Source organism: Chinchilla lanigera, unplaced genomic scaffold, assembly GCF_000276665.1.
Source record: "Chinchilla lanigera isolate Chin_1 unplaced genomic scaffold, ChiLan1.0 scaffold00018, whole genome shotgun sequence".
NCBI classification, from domain to species: domain Eukaryota; kingdom Metazoa; phylum Chordata; class Mammalia; order Rodentia; family Chinchillidae; genus Chinchilla; species Chinchilla lanigera.
In genome coordinates this window covers 25464569-25478626 of record NW_004955419.1, presented here as the reverse complement: position 1 = coordinate 25478626, position 14058 = coordinate 25464569, and the positions used below count along the sequence as shown (strand labels likewise).

Sequence of the window (14058 nt, the reverse complement as noted above, 5' to 3'; positions counted from 1 at the left end):
CTTTGCCGCTGAGCTAAATCCCCAGCCCCTTCTATTAGTTTTTATGTGTAGTATTTTGGTGTATCTCTGTAAATAATCCTCTTCATTTCCAACCCATATACTTTTCATTTCTTTCTCTTACTTTATTGAACAAGCTAAAACCTCCAATACAATGTTGAATAGAATTATTGGTAGATAGAGGATAGATGATAGATAGATAAATAGATGTTAGATAGATTTCATATATTTGTTTTTGTGTGTATATATAACTGTTTTATATGTAAATAATGTTTTACACATATAAAATAAATAAGTATATATAATAAATGTTACATATTTTACTTAGGCAAATCTTTAAATTTGTGTAGTTTAGGTCTTCTATATCTTTAGTATGTTTTGTCAGTGCTTCCTATCAACTAATATAAACAAGTTACAATCTCCTGGTATGAGTATGGATTTTACTATCTCCCCTTTAATTTCATCAAATTTTGTCTCATACATTCAGAAGCAATGTTACTGAATGCATACAGATTTAGAGTTGTGACATTTTCTGTCGGCACTCTTCACATTATTCAGTGTATCTCTAGCAATGAATCACCATATTTTATTGTATCTCTTGTGACATTGGAATTTTTAAGAATTCAGGTCATTTATTTTACTGAATTTGACTCAGTTTGCTTTGTCTTATGTTTTCTCATAATTAGATTCAAATTTTGCATTGTTGGTTGGAAAATTACAGAAGTGGTATTCAATCCTAACATAATTAACACTATGAACACTTGGTGAAGATGCCGTCTTGTTTCTTCACAGTGTACTTACATTATCCATTTTGATCATTAAGCGGTTTGGGGAAGAATCACTTATATTTTTGAATTAGCATAAATAGCCACATGTCCAAATTTACTTGCTCCAGGTGTTGCTTGCTTTTTGGTCATGTTTGTAGGGAAGAACGGCTCTGCACTGGTCCTGTAACAACGGATACCTTGACGCCATTAAATTGTTGCTAGACTTTGCTGCTTTTCCTAATCAGATGGAAAACAATGAAGAAAGGTAAGCTACTGACTAAAAAACTTTTAAATGTGCTGTTGTTCGTCTCACATCCTTTCTGCCAGATTAAAATGATCTTATGTTTAGATATTGGTTCAGAAGTAATAAATATGTCCATAAGGAAACAAAACACTTGCCAAGTCTTTAACCAGGAAAAAAAGAGCAAAGTTGCTATGCAATGTTGACTTAGAATCATGGAATTTTATATCTGTTCAGAACTTTAGCTATTACCTAGAGCAAGTTCATGTTTCATAGATAAGGAAACTTATGCCTTCTTCTGGCTTGTGGCTAGCATAAGGTCAGTGAAGTCTGGAATGATTTACCAGAAATTCAGCTAGGTCAGTAGAGTATCTTATATATTCAAGAGAGTTCTCTTGATGGAGAGGATATTATCAATAGACCAAAGGGGGCCACTAAATACCATGAAAATGTATGGAGAAGCTAAGATGTAAATTCAACACTTAATCTATAAATATAGCTTTCTTGAAATATAGGAGGTCCACAGAGTTATGCTGAAGTTGTTGCCCAAAGACCCCAACCAAATAAAAAGGACCAGACACAATGTGAAATCTAAGCAATGCTGGTCTTGGGTTTAGGAAGTGTCTGGTAATACATAGGTAACAGCTAAGTTTGTGATCAGACCTCCATACCTGAGGCCCCTCCCAGCTGGGTTTGTGCATTAGTTGTCACTGCTTGTGGATGCTTTCACTACAGTGACCCCTGTCATGACACCATCCCCCTCCTCTTAGCCACCACCACTTCTTGTTTTGTTAGCAGGTGGGAAACTTAATAGGAAGGAGGGGCTTTTCTAGGGCAACCAGTTCCTTTCCCACTTCCTTCAGAGCCTGTCCTCATTGTTCAGAGAACTAAATGTGTCTCTCTTTAAAGCTCTTTTTAAAAAAAGAATGTAAATATTAAGAATCTTAAAAAATTAATGATACTTGTTTCTATAAAAAGCTTATTCTATGATAATATTCTATTTGGTACCAGTTTTTGGTATTTTCTTCTTTTTTATAAAATGGAAAAAACATATTTTTTAAAATTCACTTCCCATTTATATTGTAAGCTTGGGCATTCAAACCTAAGTAACTGCACGAATTAAGGTGCTTACTGCAACCTGGAATAAGCATATGTTAATTTCAGACCACAAGACCAAAGGAAAAATCCTCCTAACTGTACTTGCCAATATGTAGATAAAGAAACAGCGGCCATATCCCAGTCTCTTTCAATGTTCCATCAGCAGTGCACCTTGATGTACAGGTGTCAGAAGGTGGCACTGCCTTTTATGTTTATTGACATTCTGGTTTAGTCATTCTACTGAGCCCATCAGACCATTCCCACATGGCAAGACCAATTGTGTCTTATCCCTTGTCTTCATCTACATTGTTTCTTGGCTGGTTACCGTCAATGTAGTGCTAATTTTTACCTCTAATGCAGTGACACTAAGCAGTTGATGTACACTGTATAGACATAATTTTTTGCCAACCTCCGCTGCCTTTCAGTCAATAACTATCTAACAGCTACAGTCTCACATTGATGGGAACATTCACAGAACTCGAATGTTTCTAAATTGAATCTGGGATAAAGAAAGATTGGGTGGTAGTAATAACAACATGCTCAGACTTCAGTTTTAAAATTTTGCTAGATATTTGGATTCTGTTTATATTCATTTTTATTTTTTTAAATAAAAAATTGACTAAAAACCCTAATTTGAATAAACCAACTGAATAAAACACATTTTTTAGAAAACCGGGGGAAGTATGATTGTACAGTGATATTAGATTTACTAAGGAATTCCTAGTATTTTTAGATTAATACTGAAATACATAGAGCTGAAGTGATAGGAATTCCAAGGTTTGCTCTTTCAGCAAAAAAACATAAAGAAATCAGGAAAGGTGAATGTACTTAAAAAAAATCTTTCTGACTGTTAAATTTGAGAAATAAGTGTTTAGAGGATTACTATAATATTCTCTATATTTATGCTTAAAATTTCTCATAATAAAATATAGTTTTTTCATGATAGAACTATTTAAAATGCAGTTTCAATCAAGAAATCTAGTTCTCCTCTCTGTCTTGTTTTGTTTTTACAGAGGAGGAGACAGAGGCTTAGAGAAGTTAAGAATTCCCAGGGTCACACAGGCCTCCAAGTTCCCCGTCCCACATTCTTTAGGGCATATTATGCTACATGTTACTTCCTTTTATTGTATTTCTAAATAAAGGCATAATTGGGGCTTTACATTTCTTAGACCAAATGTTGATTGTTGTGTCTATATTCTATGTGAAGAACACTACCTATTAATACTTATGGAAAAATTATCAAGCCTATTAAATACATATGTTGTTCACACATTGATTTGTTTATTTTTATTAGTATAGATATTCCTCATTTAATGACCTACCTGTTTAATAACTGTTCAGACTTAGGACTGAGGTGTGCTATTTAGACTTACAACCTGATGCTCAGACTTACAACTTCTCTTTTTTTATACAGTTCTGTACATTTGTTTAAGGAACCTCAGTGTCTTTTTTTTTTTTCATACAGTACAATGTTTATAAAATACTGTAATTTTGGTTGATTGTACTGGACAGTATAAGACTGTAGTTTTATGTTCTGTTATACATTGCAGAACTGCATGTAAGAGTTATGCAAATAAAAGTTGGAGTTTCCTTTGACTACGTCTTTGTTCTGAATATTGTAATGTACATACCATATACAATTGCTCATTTAGAGAGCAATTCATTTAAAAACCTGATCACAAGAATGGAGCTCAGCTGTTAAGCGAGGAGCATCTATACATATTTGTTCACATAATGACTGTATTCCTTGTGGGAGTTGGTGATGTACATAACACATCTTCATTCTTTTTTGTCCTCTTGCTCTTCTCTCCCTTCATCTCTTAGTCCCCTTCCATTTGCAAAAGGTCTATCTCCCTGTTTCCTATTATCTATCTCTTATTTTGCTCTCTATTTGTATTTCAGGTTTCTCATATAAGAGAAACCATGTGATATTTAACCTTGTGTGTCTGACTTATTTTACTTTATGTTATGGTCTCAAGGTGCATCAATTTTTCCTATAAGTGACCCAGATTTATCCTTCTTTATGGCAGAGTAATACTCCATTGTGTATAAATACCACATTTTCTTTATCCATTCATCTGGTAGATATATATAGACTGCTTCTAAAATTTAGCTATTATGAATTGTGCTGCTATAAACATGGGTATGCATGTGTCACAGTAATATGATGTCTTTAACTTTTTACAGGAAGATACCTAGATAGTAAATAGATGAGTTGAATGGAATTTCTAGTTTTAGTTTTTTGAGGACTCTCTATATTGATTTCCATAATGATTGTAGTAGTTGAGATTCCCACCAACAATGTAGAAGAGTTCCTTTTTCCCTACAGCCTTGTGAGCATTTGTTATTATTTGCTTTCTTGATGATAGCCATTCTTTCTGAAGTATGTTGGAATCTCAGTGTTGTTTTAATTTGCATTTCTCAAATGGTCAGAGATAGTGAAGATTTTTTCATGTATTTATTGGATACATGTATCTCTCCTGAGAAGTATCTGACTATTTCAGTTCTGTTTTTTGATTAGGTCTTTTATATATTCTAGATAGTTCTTTAATGAATAGCTGGTAAAGTTTTTTGTTCGTGTGTTTTGTTTTTCAGTTTTTGAGACAGAGTCTTGCTATGTAGTTCAGGCTGGCCTTGAACTCACAGCAATCCTTCTTCAGTCTCCTGAGTGGGATTACAGGCATGTGCCACCATGCCCAGGTGAACATTCACTTTAGAAGCAATTTCATTTTATGAGAAACTTATACTCAACAATTGATAAAGATCCTATGGAAGGATTACTAAACTGGGAGTCAGTGTGACTAATTGTAATCTGCACTCTGTAGAAAGGAGCTACGTAATTATCAGCAAGGTCCTCAACCGTACTGAATCTGTTTATATCACTTATAAAACAATTGTGTTGAACTTAATGACCTCTGAAAGTCAAGTTGGCTTTACTACAGTGTGATTCAATGACTTTATAATAATATTTTCCATTATTGAAAGTGCTATCATGAAAGGCATTTTATAATAAATAGTAAATTTTTAAAAAATTCTTCTCAATACACAAACTACCCTCCACTTATAAATGATGTTTGGAAGCTTGTACAGGCCTGTTTACTGGTGGCCTTCTGAGCCCTGAACAGTAGCGGCAAATTCAGCTGTGAGGGTTTGTTGATTTCAGCCCTTGGGACTCTGGACTCAAGGTTTCCCAGCTGCAGTCACCAAGCCATCCTTGTTCTGAAAGCCTCTTACCTTTGTCTCACTGTGACTGTTATGTACGCTTTAAAGTGGGGTTACTTTTGTTTTTCTGTAATTGTTGTATGATTTTCTGAGTCTAATCATGCATCCCTCTAATCGTCATTTTTTTCCCACCTCATAAGTCAGCCGATGGTTTCCTCCTCCTGCTTCTGATTGCGCTGACTAGTCGTGGTCACCCGGAGAGGACGCAGCACCAGTGGCAATCACGGTTCGGGTCTTGCAGTGATCCGGCCTATGATCAGCAACTGCGGCATGCTGGAGTATGCCGCAGCGTAGTCCCTACAATAATAAACGACAGTAATAACTGACATTTATTAATTGTTTCCTTTGTGCCGGGCATAAGGCAGTCTTCTTTCTATTCATTATTGCGTCTTCTGTGTATTAACGTGTTTAACAGAAAAGGGAAGCTGGGGCTTAGAAACATCAAGTAAATTGTTGGAGAAGTGACAGTCACCGTTACTATGATCGGGAGCTTATTTTTTAATTCATTTTCATACTTTTATTCACTGTTTGAATTCTTAAAATATAAATCATTTTCATAAAGTAATTATTTTCTTTTTTTAAAAGGAAAACTTGGTTATTTTTACCCTGAAATTTTTTCTTATTTTTATGTATTCAGATTTATCAGTCTGTTTTATGGTTTCTGAGTTTCACATCTTTTCATAGAAAGGACTTCCCACTTCAACAGTTTTTAATCTTCCATGATACCTTCTAGCACCTTCATAGTTTCCTTTTTATATTTGGATATTTGCTCCATGAAAAATTTACTTTGGTATGAGATATGAGAATCTCTTTTAACCCAGCTGGCTACCTGGTTTTACCAACATCATTTATTAATGACATATCTTTTCTGTGTGATTTAAAGGGTCATCCTAATTGTACACTAAAACGGCACATTTGGAGGTATATTTTTTATTTCATGAGCAGTAACTATCAATAACTGTGGGCTCAAATTTAAGAATCTCACAAAATATGATTTGCAGTGAAACTGGGAATTATTTGGCACATGGGAAAGATGGAAAATGACCTTGTGTTCCCCAAAAACCCCCAGCTTGTGAGCCAGGGAACAAATAGACATGGTTAGTAGCAGAAAGCACCCGACCACCAGTCGTACTCAACCTTGTTTTATTCTGGTTGTTTTTTACTCTACTGAGGAAACAGGATTGGCCCTGGACTCAAAAGCGTGGTTTTGCACGGGGAAAATCCTCATCTCAGAGTGAGGCTTCTTTCTGCTACATAATAATATTGCTTAACTGTGCCATGAAGCATATTACATTTTTAAAAACTCTTCCACCTGCTCCAGGTACACACCCCTTGATTATGCTTTGCTTGGTGAGCGCCACGAAGTGATTCAGTTCATGCTGGAGCATGGTGCCTTGTCCATTGCAGCCATACAAGACATCGCTGCCTTCAAAATCCAAGCTGTCTACAAAGGGTACAAGGTCAGGAAAGCTTTCCGAGACCGGAAGAACCTCCTAATGAAGCATGAACAGTTGAGAAAAGATGCTGCTGCCAAGTAAGTGTGAGCTGTGGAGATTGTGTTCTCACAACTCAGAATCAGGGCGCAAGGGGTTGGGGGCCCTGGGGTGGCCAGGAAGAGAATAAGAAGAGAGTGCTTTCTTTTTGGTTCCTGTACTCTATCACTGTCTTAGTTAGTTTTCTCTCATTGCTGAGACAAAATACCCAAGACCCAAAGGTAAATGGAAAAAGGTATATTTAGCTCACAGTTTGTACAGGATTCAGTCCGTAATTGGCTGGCTCTAAGGCTGCCGGCAGACCGGCGTCGCAGAGGAGAAACAGTTCATAGCAGGCAGAAGGCAGCAAAGCAAGCAAGAGATGACCACAGCACTTTCTATCCCTTATATCGTATCCAGGCTACTTAGGATGGGTAACACTCACACTCTTAACCTAGTGCCCTTGATCCTAGCACTTCACCATGGATCAATCCAAGCATCACACACTCTAGATCAAAAGCCACTTCTGAAAAAGCCACACCTGTGACCTCATGAGGCTTTGAGGGGACATCTAAACGTAAGCCCATTCTGCTCATCACTCTATCTTCAGAGCAGTAAGGCTAGGTGAGGGACGAATGCCTAACCTCTTCTTGCTGGGTATTTTTTATAGTTAGAACCTGATGAAAAAGCCTAGGAAAGCCACTGTCACCACCACCCATGACAGGGGGTTAGGTAAAGGGTTGTTGCCTAGAATAAGCTACAAAGAGATGACTGGCCTTCTTGACCTTCCTTCCTTTTCAAAAGAAACTTATACCAATATGTAGCCTACTCTTACTGGACTAATCTACATCTAGTTTCAATTTGTAAAGCAACCAACACATATAAATAATTGGCTCTGCCCCACCAATTCCTTAACAAATCTGTACTAAACACAGTTGTCCCTCAGCATCTATGGGAGATTGACTGATTCCAGGAGTCCTGGAAGATGCCAAAATCCACAGATGCTCAAAACTCTTATATAAAGTAGCACAGTCTTCGCAAATAACCTACATACACCCTCCCCACACACTTGAAATCATCTTTAGATTACTTAAAATGTCTAATACAATGTGAATGGTATGTACATAGTGACCACACTGTATTGTTTAGGGAATGAAGAGCAAAAAATCTAAACATGTTTGGTACAGATGCAATTGTTTTTGAATATTTTCAATCCATGGTTAGTTGAATGTGAGTACGCAGAACCAGTGGATATGGAAAACCAACTGTAAAGTAGTTTATTAAAGAAATATTAGTTGACTGGTTTAATATGCATAAAAACACTTGGTGAAAATGGTAACTAAAAGCAAAGATTGTACTTCATCAAGGACTTCACTTTTTTGGACAATCATATAAAATACACAAAAAAGCCATTTGTGCCCAAATAACCCTCATTTCACTTAATAATGGCTCAAAAACAGTGGTACTGGCAATTCAGCTATGCCAAAGAGATGCCGTAAACCAGGGCTTCCTTTAAGGGGAAAGGTGAAAGCACAGGGAGATATTTTGAAAGAGACTATGTTCACACACTTTTTATTGTGGCATGTCATTATGATTGTTCTAATTATTATTTTTCTCTTACTGTACCTAATTTACTATATTACACATTGTGATTTTTATCATCTAAATAACTGATTGCAGATTCTGCTTTGGTTGGCCTTTGCTTTGATACTTGCGTTAGGTAGGAATATTTTAAATATCAGCAGCATATTGAATTAGCAAATGCATATACCAGAACCTCCAAAGATGAAGAGGTAGATGACAGGCTGATTTCTCAAGGCCAGCTTCATGGATAGATGTGTATGAAATGCTTCGAGGTTTGAGCCCTTCAACTCAGATCCTTACATATCTTGTCCACAAGGGGGAGGCATAAGTGTAATAAAAATAGCCATTAAAATTAGTAATACTTAAATAGCCATTAAAAATAATACAGCAAGATAAAACATTTTAGTGAGACGTTAAATACTGCTGTGTACTAGGATGCTAACCATAATTTCAGAGCTCCATAGACAAGATTGGGGAAAACATCATTTTCTGTAACTCTGAAGCTATTAAAGCAGACAGCATTGTAGGAAATAGGATCTTGCACTGTTCTCTTAATGAGGTTCTCTTCCTTCTGTTTATGCCAGAGAATCCAGTGTTAACATAAAGCCTCTACGTGCCTCTTCATTTTAGCCTATAAAAGTTCTCAGTATATGAGTGACAACTGTAAGGAAGTTATACGCAAGAAAAATTATTCTGAGTTGCAAGTGAATGTTCTCTCGTAAAGGGTGCAGTGTTTACGGTAGTTTCAGTGTCCTCGGAGGATGCCTGAAACCTTGATAGCACCGATGGGCCAAGATTGCAATAGTTCAAATTACAATTTTTGGACCTTAAGGTGGTGTGAAAATAAATAGCCTAGAAACTGTATTTCAAAGTTTAAATATTTCTCTTTTCCTGGGCTAGTGATGTGTGGTGTGATCCCGTCTCATCCATCTGGGCGGCATCAGGGAAGCACAGCTCCCAGTCAGCCACGGGATCAGGAAGGGAAACAACCTGTGCTCCTTACATAGCTATTCATTGCTAAGTTCTGGCGACGGCTAGCCTAAGTGCATTCGGTGCATTTTTACCTTGCAATATTTTAAACTTACCTTGGGTCTTCCACAATGTAATTCTGTCATAAACAGAGGGGTATCTGTATATACTGTTTTTCCCTATGCATACATACCCATAATAATTTAATTATAAATTAGGTACAGTAAGAGATTAAAAACAATAATTAGAACAATCATAATGATATGCCATAATAAAAAATATGTGAACATAGTCTTTTTTTCCTTTGGTTTTTTCCCAGTACCGGGAATCGAACTCACAACATTGCGCTTGCCAGGCAGGCACTGTGCCGCTGAGTTAAATTCCCAGCCCCAAGAACATAGTCTCTTTCAAAATATCTCCCTGTATTTTCACCTTTCCACTTAAAGGAAACCCTGGGTTTACAGCATCTCTTCGGCATAGCTGAATTGCCAGCATCACTGCTTTGGAGCCATTATTAAGTAAAATGAGGGTTATTTTGGCATAAGCACGGTGATCCCACAGCGTGGGTCTGATAACCAAGATGGCTAAGTGACCACTGGGCAGGGAGCTAGATAGCATCGATATGCGAGACAAAGAGGCGATTTACGTTCTGGTCAGGACAGAGCAAGACAGCAGATTTCATCGTGACGCTCAGAATGGCATGGAAGTTGCAGTTGATGAACTGTTTACTCACAGAATTTTTACTTAATATTCTGGGTCAGAGTTCATAGTGGATAATTGAAACTTGGAAAGTCAAATAAAGAGGGACCGCTGTGTTTCTGCCTACTGATTTCCATACACTCGGGTTTAAAGTGTGAGACTGTGTTTTCAGAACGCAAAGTCTCATCTACCTAAATGTGAAGCAGAACTACAAACACACTGTGCTGACAGTTACGTCCCCCCAAAGTGTATTAATCCAAACATGCTCCACTTCACTGCTGGGCAGAGGAGGCCCTGAGGGCCTCCTTCCCCGCAGTTCTCTTTCCAGCTGAAGGAAGAGGGATGCCAGAGAGGAAAGACATTTGGTTCAAACCCAGCCTCTAGTACTTACTGGCAATGACTTGAACACAGCATTTCTCTCTGGGCCTCAATTTCTTCATCTGTGAAACGTGATGGTAAGTTAGACCAGTTGGCTTCTAGGCCCTCTGCAGTCCTGTAAAAACTGCAGCCTTTTCTTCCGCTCCTTTGCCTGCAGCACCGCCCAGAAGTTCCATGCCTGGGGCCACAAGGTTGACCAGGCATACTATTGAGTCTGGTTAGAGGTGGGAACTAAAAATCCACCTTTGAGAAGCTCTCCTATACAGAAGAGGGGATATAAAGTATTAGCAAGTGGCCAAGGGTGGTGGCACACACACGCAATCCCAGCACTCAAGAGGCTGACGCAAGAGGATCGTTATGGGTTCAAGGCCAGCCTGGGCTACATAGTGAATTCAACGCCAGCCTGAACTACATAGCAAGGCCCTGTCTCAAAAAAATTAAAATAAGAAAAATACAGTATTGGCAAACTTAAATAGCTTCCTCCTTAACATAAACTAGTGTGACTCCCAGCCACAGGACTTGAAATAAAGGGTTTAGAATCTACCTCGCCCAACCCCACTTTTAGATGTGTTTTTGTTTTTTGTTTTTGTCTTTCTGAGACAGGGTCTTGCTATGCAGTTCAGGCTGGCCTTGAGCTCACTTTGTAGCCCAGGCTGGTCTCAAACTCATAACAATCCTCCTGCCTCAGCCTCCCAAGTGCTGGGATTACAGGCATGCGTCACCACGCCCAGCTAGATGTTTTCTTGATTAGTTTCTCTACCATAGAAGATATGTCTTACTTAATTTTTTGTTTCTGAACTTAATTTTTAAAAACACTTTTAAGGGGGGCTGTTTACCTGTGAAAGTAGGCACATCCGTTACCTCAGTGTACATTTCCCATTCAGTCATGTTAGGGTAGCAAAAATCACATTCCTTAAAGTGAGGTTGTGAAAGGAACTCATTACACTTGAAGTAAAGTGATCTCTAATTTATGATGCAGAAACTGAGGCAGAGAGAAGTTGCCATCACATTTTCTAAGGCAGGTATTTTAGAAACTCCTATTTAAGAAGTATCTCTGATCCACTTAAAAGCACTTTAGAACTCCCACTGCACTGCTTGTGTTGCTGCCAAAGTGAACATTACTGTAATTTACCTGCCACAGCACAGGGTGGAATGCACACTTACAGAAGACCGTGTTTATGCTGATCACCCTCTTCCTTGAAGCTTCCTTTTTGCCAGGTTCTTATTTCACTCTCTAATATCAGATCCTCTCACATCTTTTTAATTATCTCACATCCACACGAAGGTCAGTTTTTAGTTCTGTTCCTGTTATACTATTTTCCATTGAAAATGTGCCCTGTTTTAAAATTTAAATTAGAGCTGAGCATGTAGGTGTGCACCATAGTCCCAGCTACTCAGGAGACTGAGGCAGGAGGATCACTTGAGCCCCAGAATTTGATACCAGCCTGGACAACATAGTGAGACTATTTTTTTTTTAAATAAAAACCTCTTTAATTAGTTCATCTCCATAAATAACCCCTTAACCTGGCGGACACCTGGACCTCCTGCAGTTCTAATCCCATGTCTTCAGCTGCCTACTGAGCCTGTCCACTTTGTCGCTCCCTTTATCACTTGCCGGCACTTCAGGTCACTGGACACCCACATTTTCACTTCCTGTGGCCACCGTCAATTCAGACTCACAGTCTGTCTCTCTCCCGGCCTGCTCGTTGCCTTGCTAGTGGTGACACCCTTGATTGTCAGTTTCCCCTTTGAAACGTCCTCCTACTTTCTTCTATCTCGCCACTCTGTACAGGATATCGTTCTTGAATACCAGCCACAGTGTCACGTAAGACCCTTGACATGTTACTTCCATTTACTCCCCGTCACTCTTTCCTCCACTGCCGACCGCTCCCACGTCATCCCACTGGCTATCTCAGCATCCTGAATGTTCTTCACTTCCTCACTTACTGCCCCTCAAGGAGACCTGGGCCTCTTTCCGGCCACTCTGAGATCGAGTAAGTCTCATCATCAAGTCTGGTTTTGGTTACCCAGTCCAACCTCTTGTGCTGCTTAAGTCCCTTCTAGAAGAGACGGCAGTCCTTATGTTACGCGACAAGGAAGTCCACACTTCTTAAGACCGCTCATCTCCTGAGTGGATTAGTGGAGGGCCGTGTCTGGCAGAAGTTTGCTTCTACCCTGTTTTGCAGCTGCTTCTTGAAGCCAAAGGAAAAAAGTTCAAATCCTTTCTCATGGAACAACTTTCAGATATTTAAAGAGAGTGCTCATGACACTCCCTGTCCAACCACAGAACCCCTTTGACTGTATAACTGATTGCAGCCTGCCCCCCTGACATCCCCAGCCTGTAAGTACAGCACCTCTTTTCAGAGTTGACCGAGGTGTCTGACTGTCCCACAAAGTCATAGGATCCACAGGGAATTACTTCCATGGTTCCACTTCTTCGTGCCATCTCATTTCTCAGAGCATTAGTTTCCCGTGAGCACAATGAAAAGGTTTCTTGATCTAGGATGGGCTTCCGGGCTGCATGAGTGCCCTGAGACTGCATGCAGCATTTTGCGTGCCAGGAACGTATATTCATCTGCGGGGAGAGGATCTATAGATTTTTTTTTTTAAATCTCATTTTCAAAGGGGGTCTATGAATCACAAAAATATAAAAACCACTGGACTGCATGATCCCTTCCCCTTCTATCATGCACAAGTCTGAGGAGCTTAGGCACACAACGTTGTCTTTGTCTCTTGAGAGGAAGTTAATGTCTGTGCCTGTTACTCAGCGACAACGCAGAGATAGACTCTGACAGACCCCTAAATACTGTGCAACGGCAACTGAAAAGGTTATAGCAAAACCTTGTCTGTGCCCTGAGGTAATCAGCCCCCCTCACTGGAAATGTTCCGACAGAAGATGAATTATCATCTCTACAGGATATTATATAAGAAATTTTTAAATTTACATGAAGAACTGGTTTCTGGGATGTCTTCTGAGTCAAAGTGAGAGCTAGGTTCACGCTCTTCCTCTGCCTGAATAACCCTCTCTCTCTTCATTCTTTTCTCATTTTGACATTCTTCATATGGAGCCTTTTGCTCCTGGTTTGATTAGTAATTGCCTCCTGCATCCTTCCATAGCTCTGTGCAAATGCCTTGTCTTAGCACTCAACACATCCAGAACTCTGTGTGCACAAGTGTGTGGATCCAGTTCTCCTGCTTGATTTTCAGTGCCTTAAGACAAGGGATTGTGTGTTTCATGTCTTCATATCTCCAGTGCCTTGGAGCATTTGGTATAGTCGGAATTTAATAAGCATTCGGTAACTTCCCCTTCAGTGGGCCTAAAACCTTACATAAGTCATGAATCACTCTAGGCCTTAGTTTCCCCGTCTGTCACATGGGAGAGTTGGACTGGACATTCTTGGATCTCCATTTTAACACCGTGAATGTCGGTGAGCACCACTTTAGCTTATTGCCTGACTCAAGGCAGCAAACTCATCTATGTACCACTTACCTTACTATTTTTTTTTTGTACCGGAAATTGAACTCACAACCTTGCGCTTGCCAGGTAGGCGCTGTGCCGCTGAGCTATATCCCCAGCCCTACTTCTCCTCACAACGTACTCTAGCACTTACATATTTATGCATTTGCTCTT

General features: G+C 39.1%; 1 protein-coding gene across 3 annotated transcripts in view; it reads left to right on the top strand.

Annotated features, from left to right (window-relative positions):
- The window catches only part of Invs (inversin), a 138841-nt gene that overhangs the window by 105618 nt on the left and 19165 nt on the right, over window positions 1-14058 (top strand). For all 3 annotated transcript variants that reach the window (XM_005382810.2, XM_005382808.2, XM_013513189.1), the window contains 2 exons: window positions 923-1029; window positions 6647-6859. In XM_005382810.2, coding sequence (XP_005382867.1) covers window positions 923-1029; window positions 6647-6859 — 320 coding nt within the window. The remainder of the gene's footprint in view (window positions 1-922; window positions 1030-6646; window positions 6860-14058) is intronic.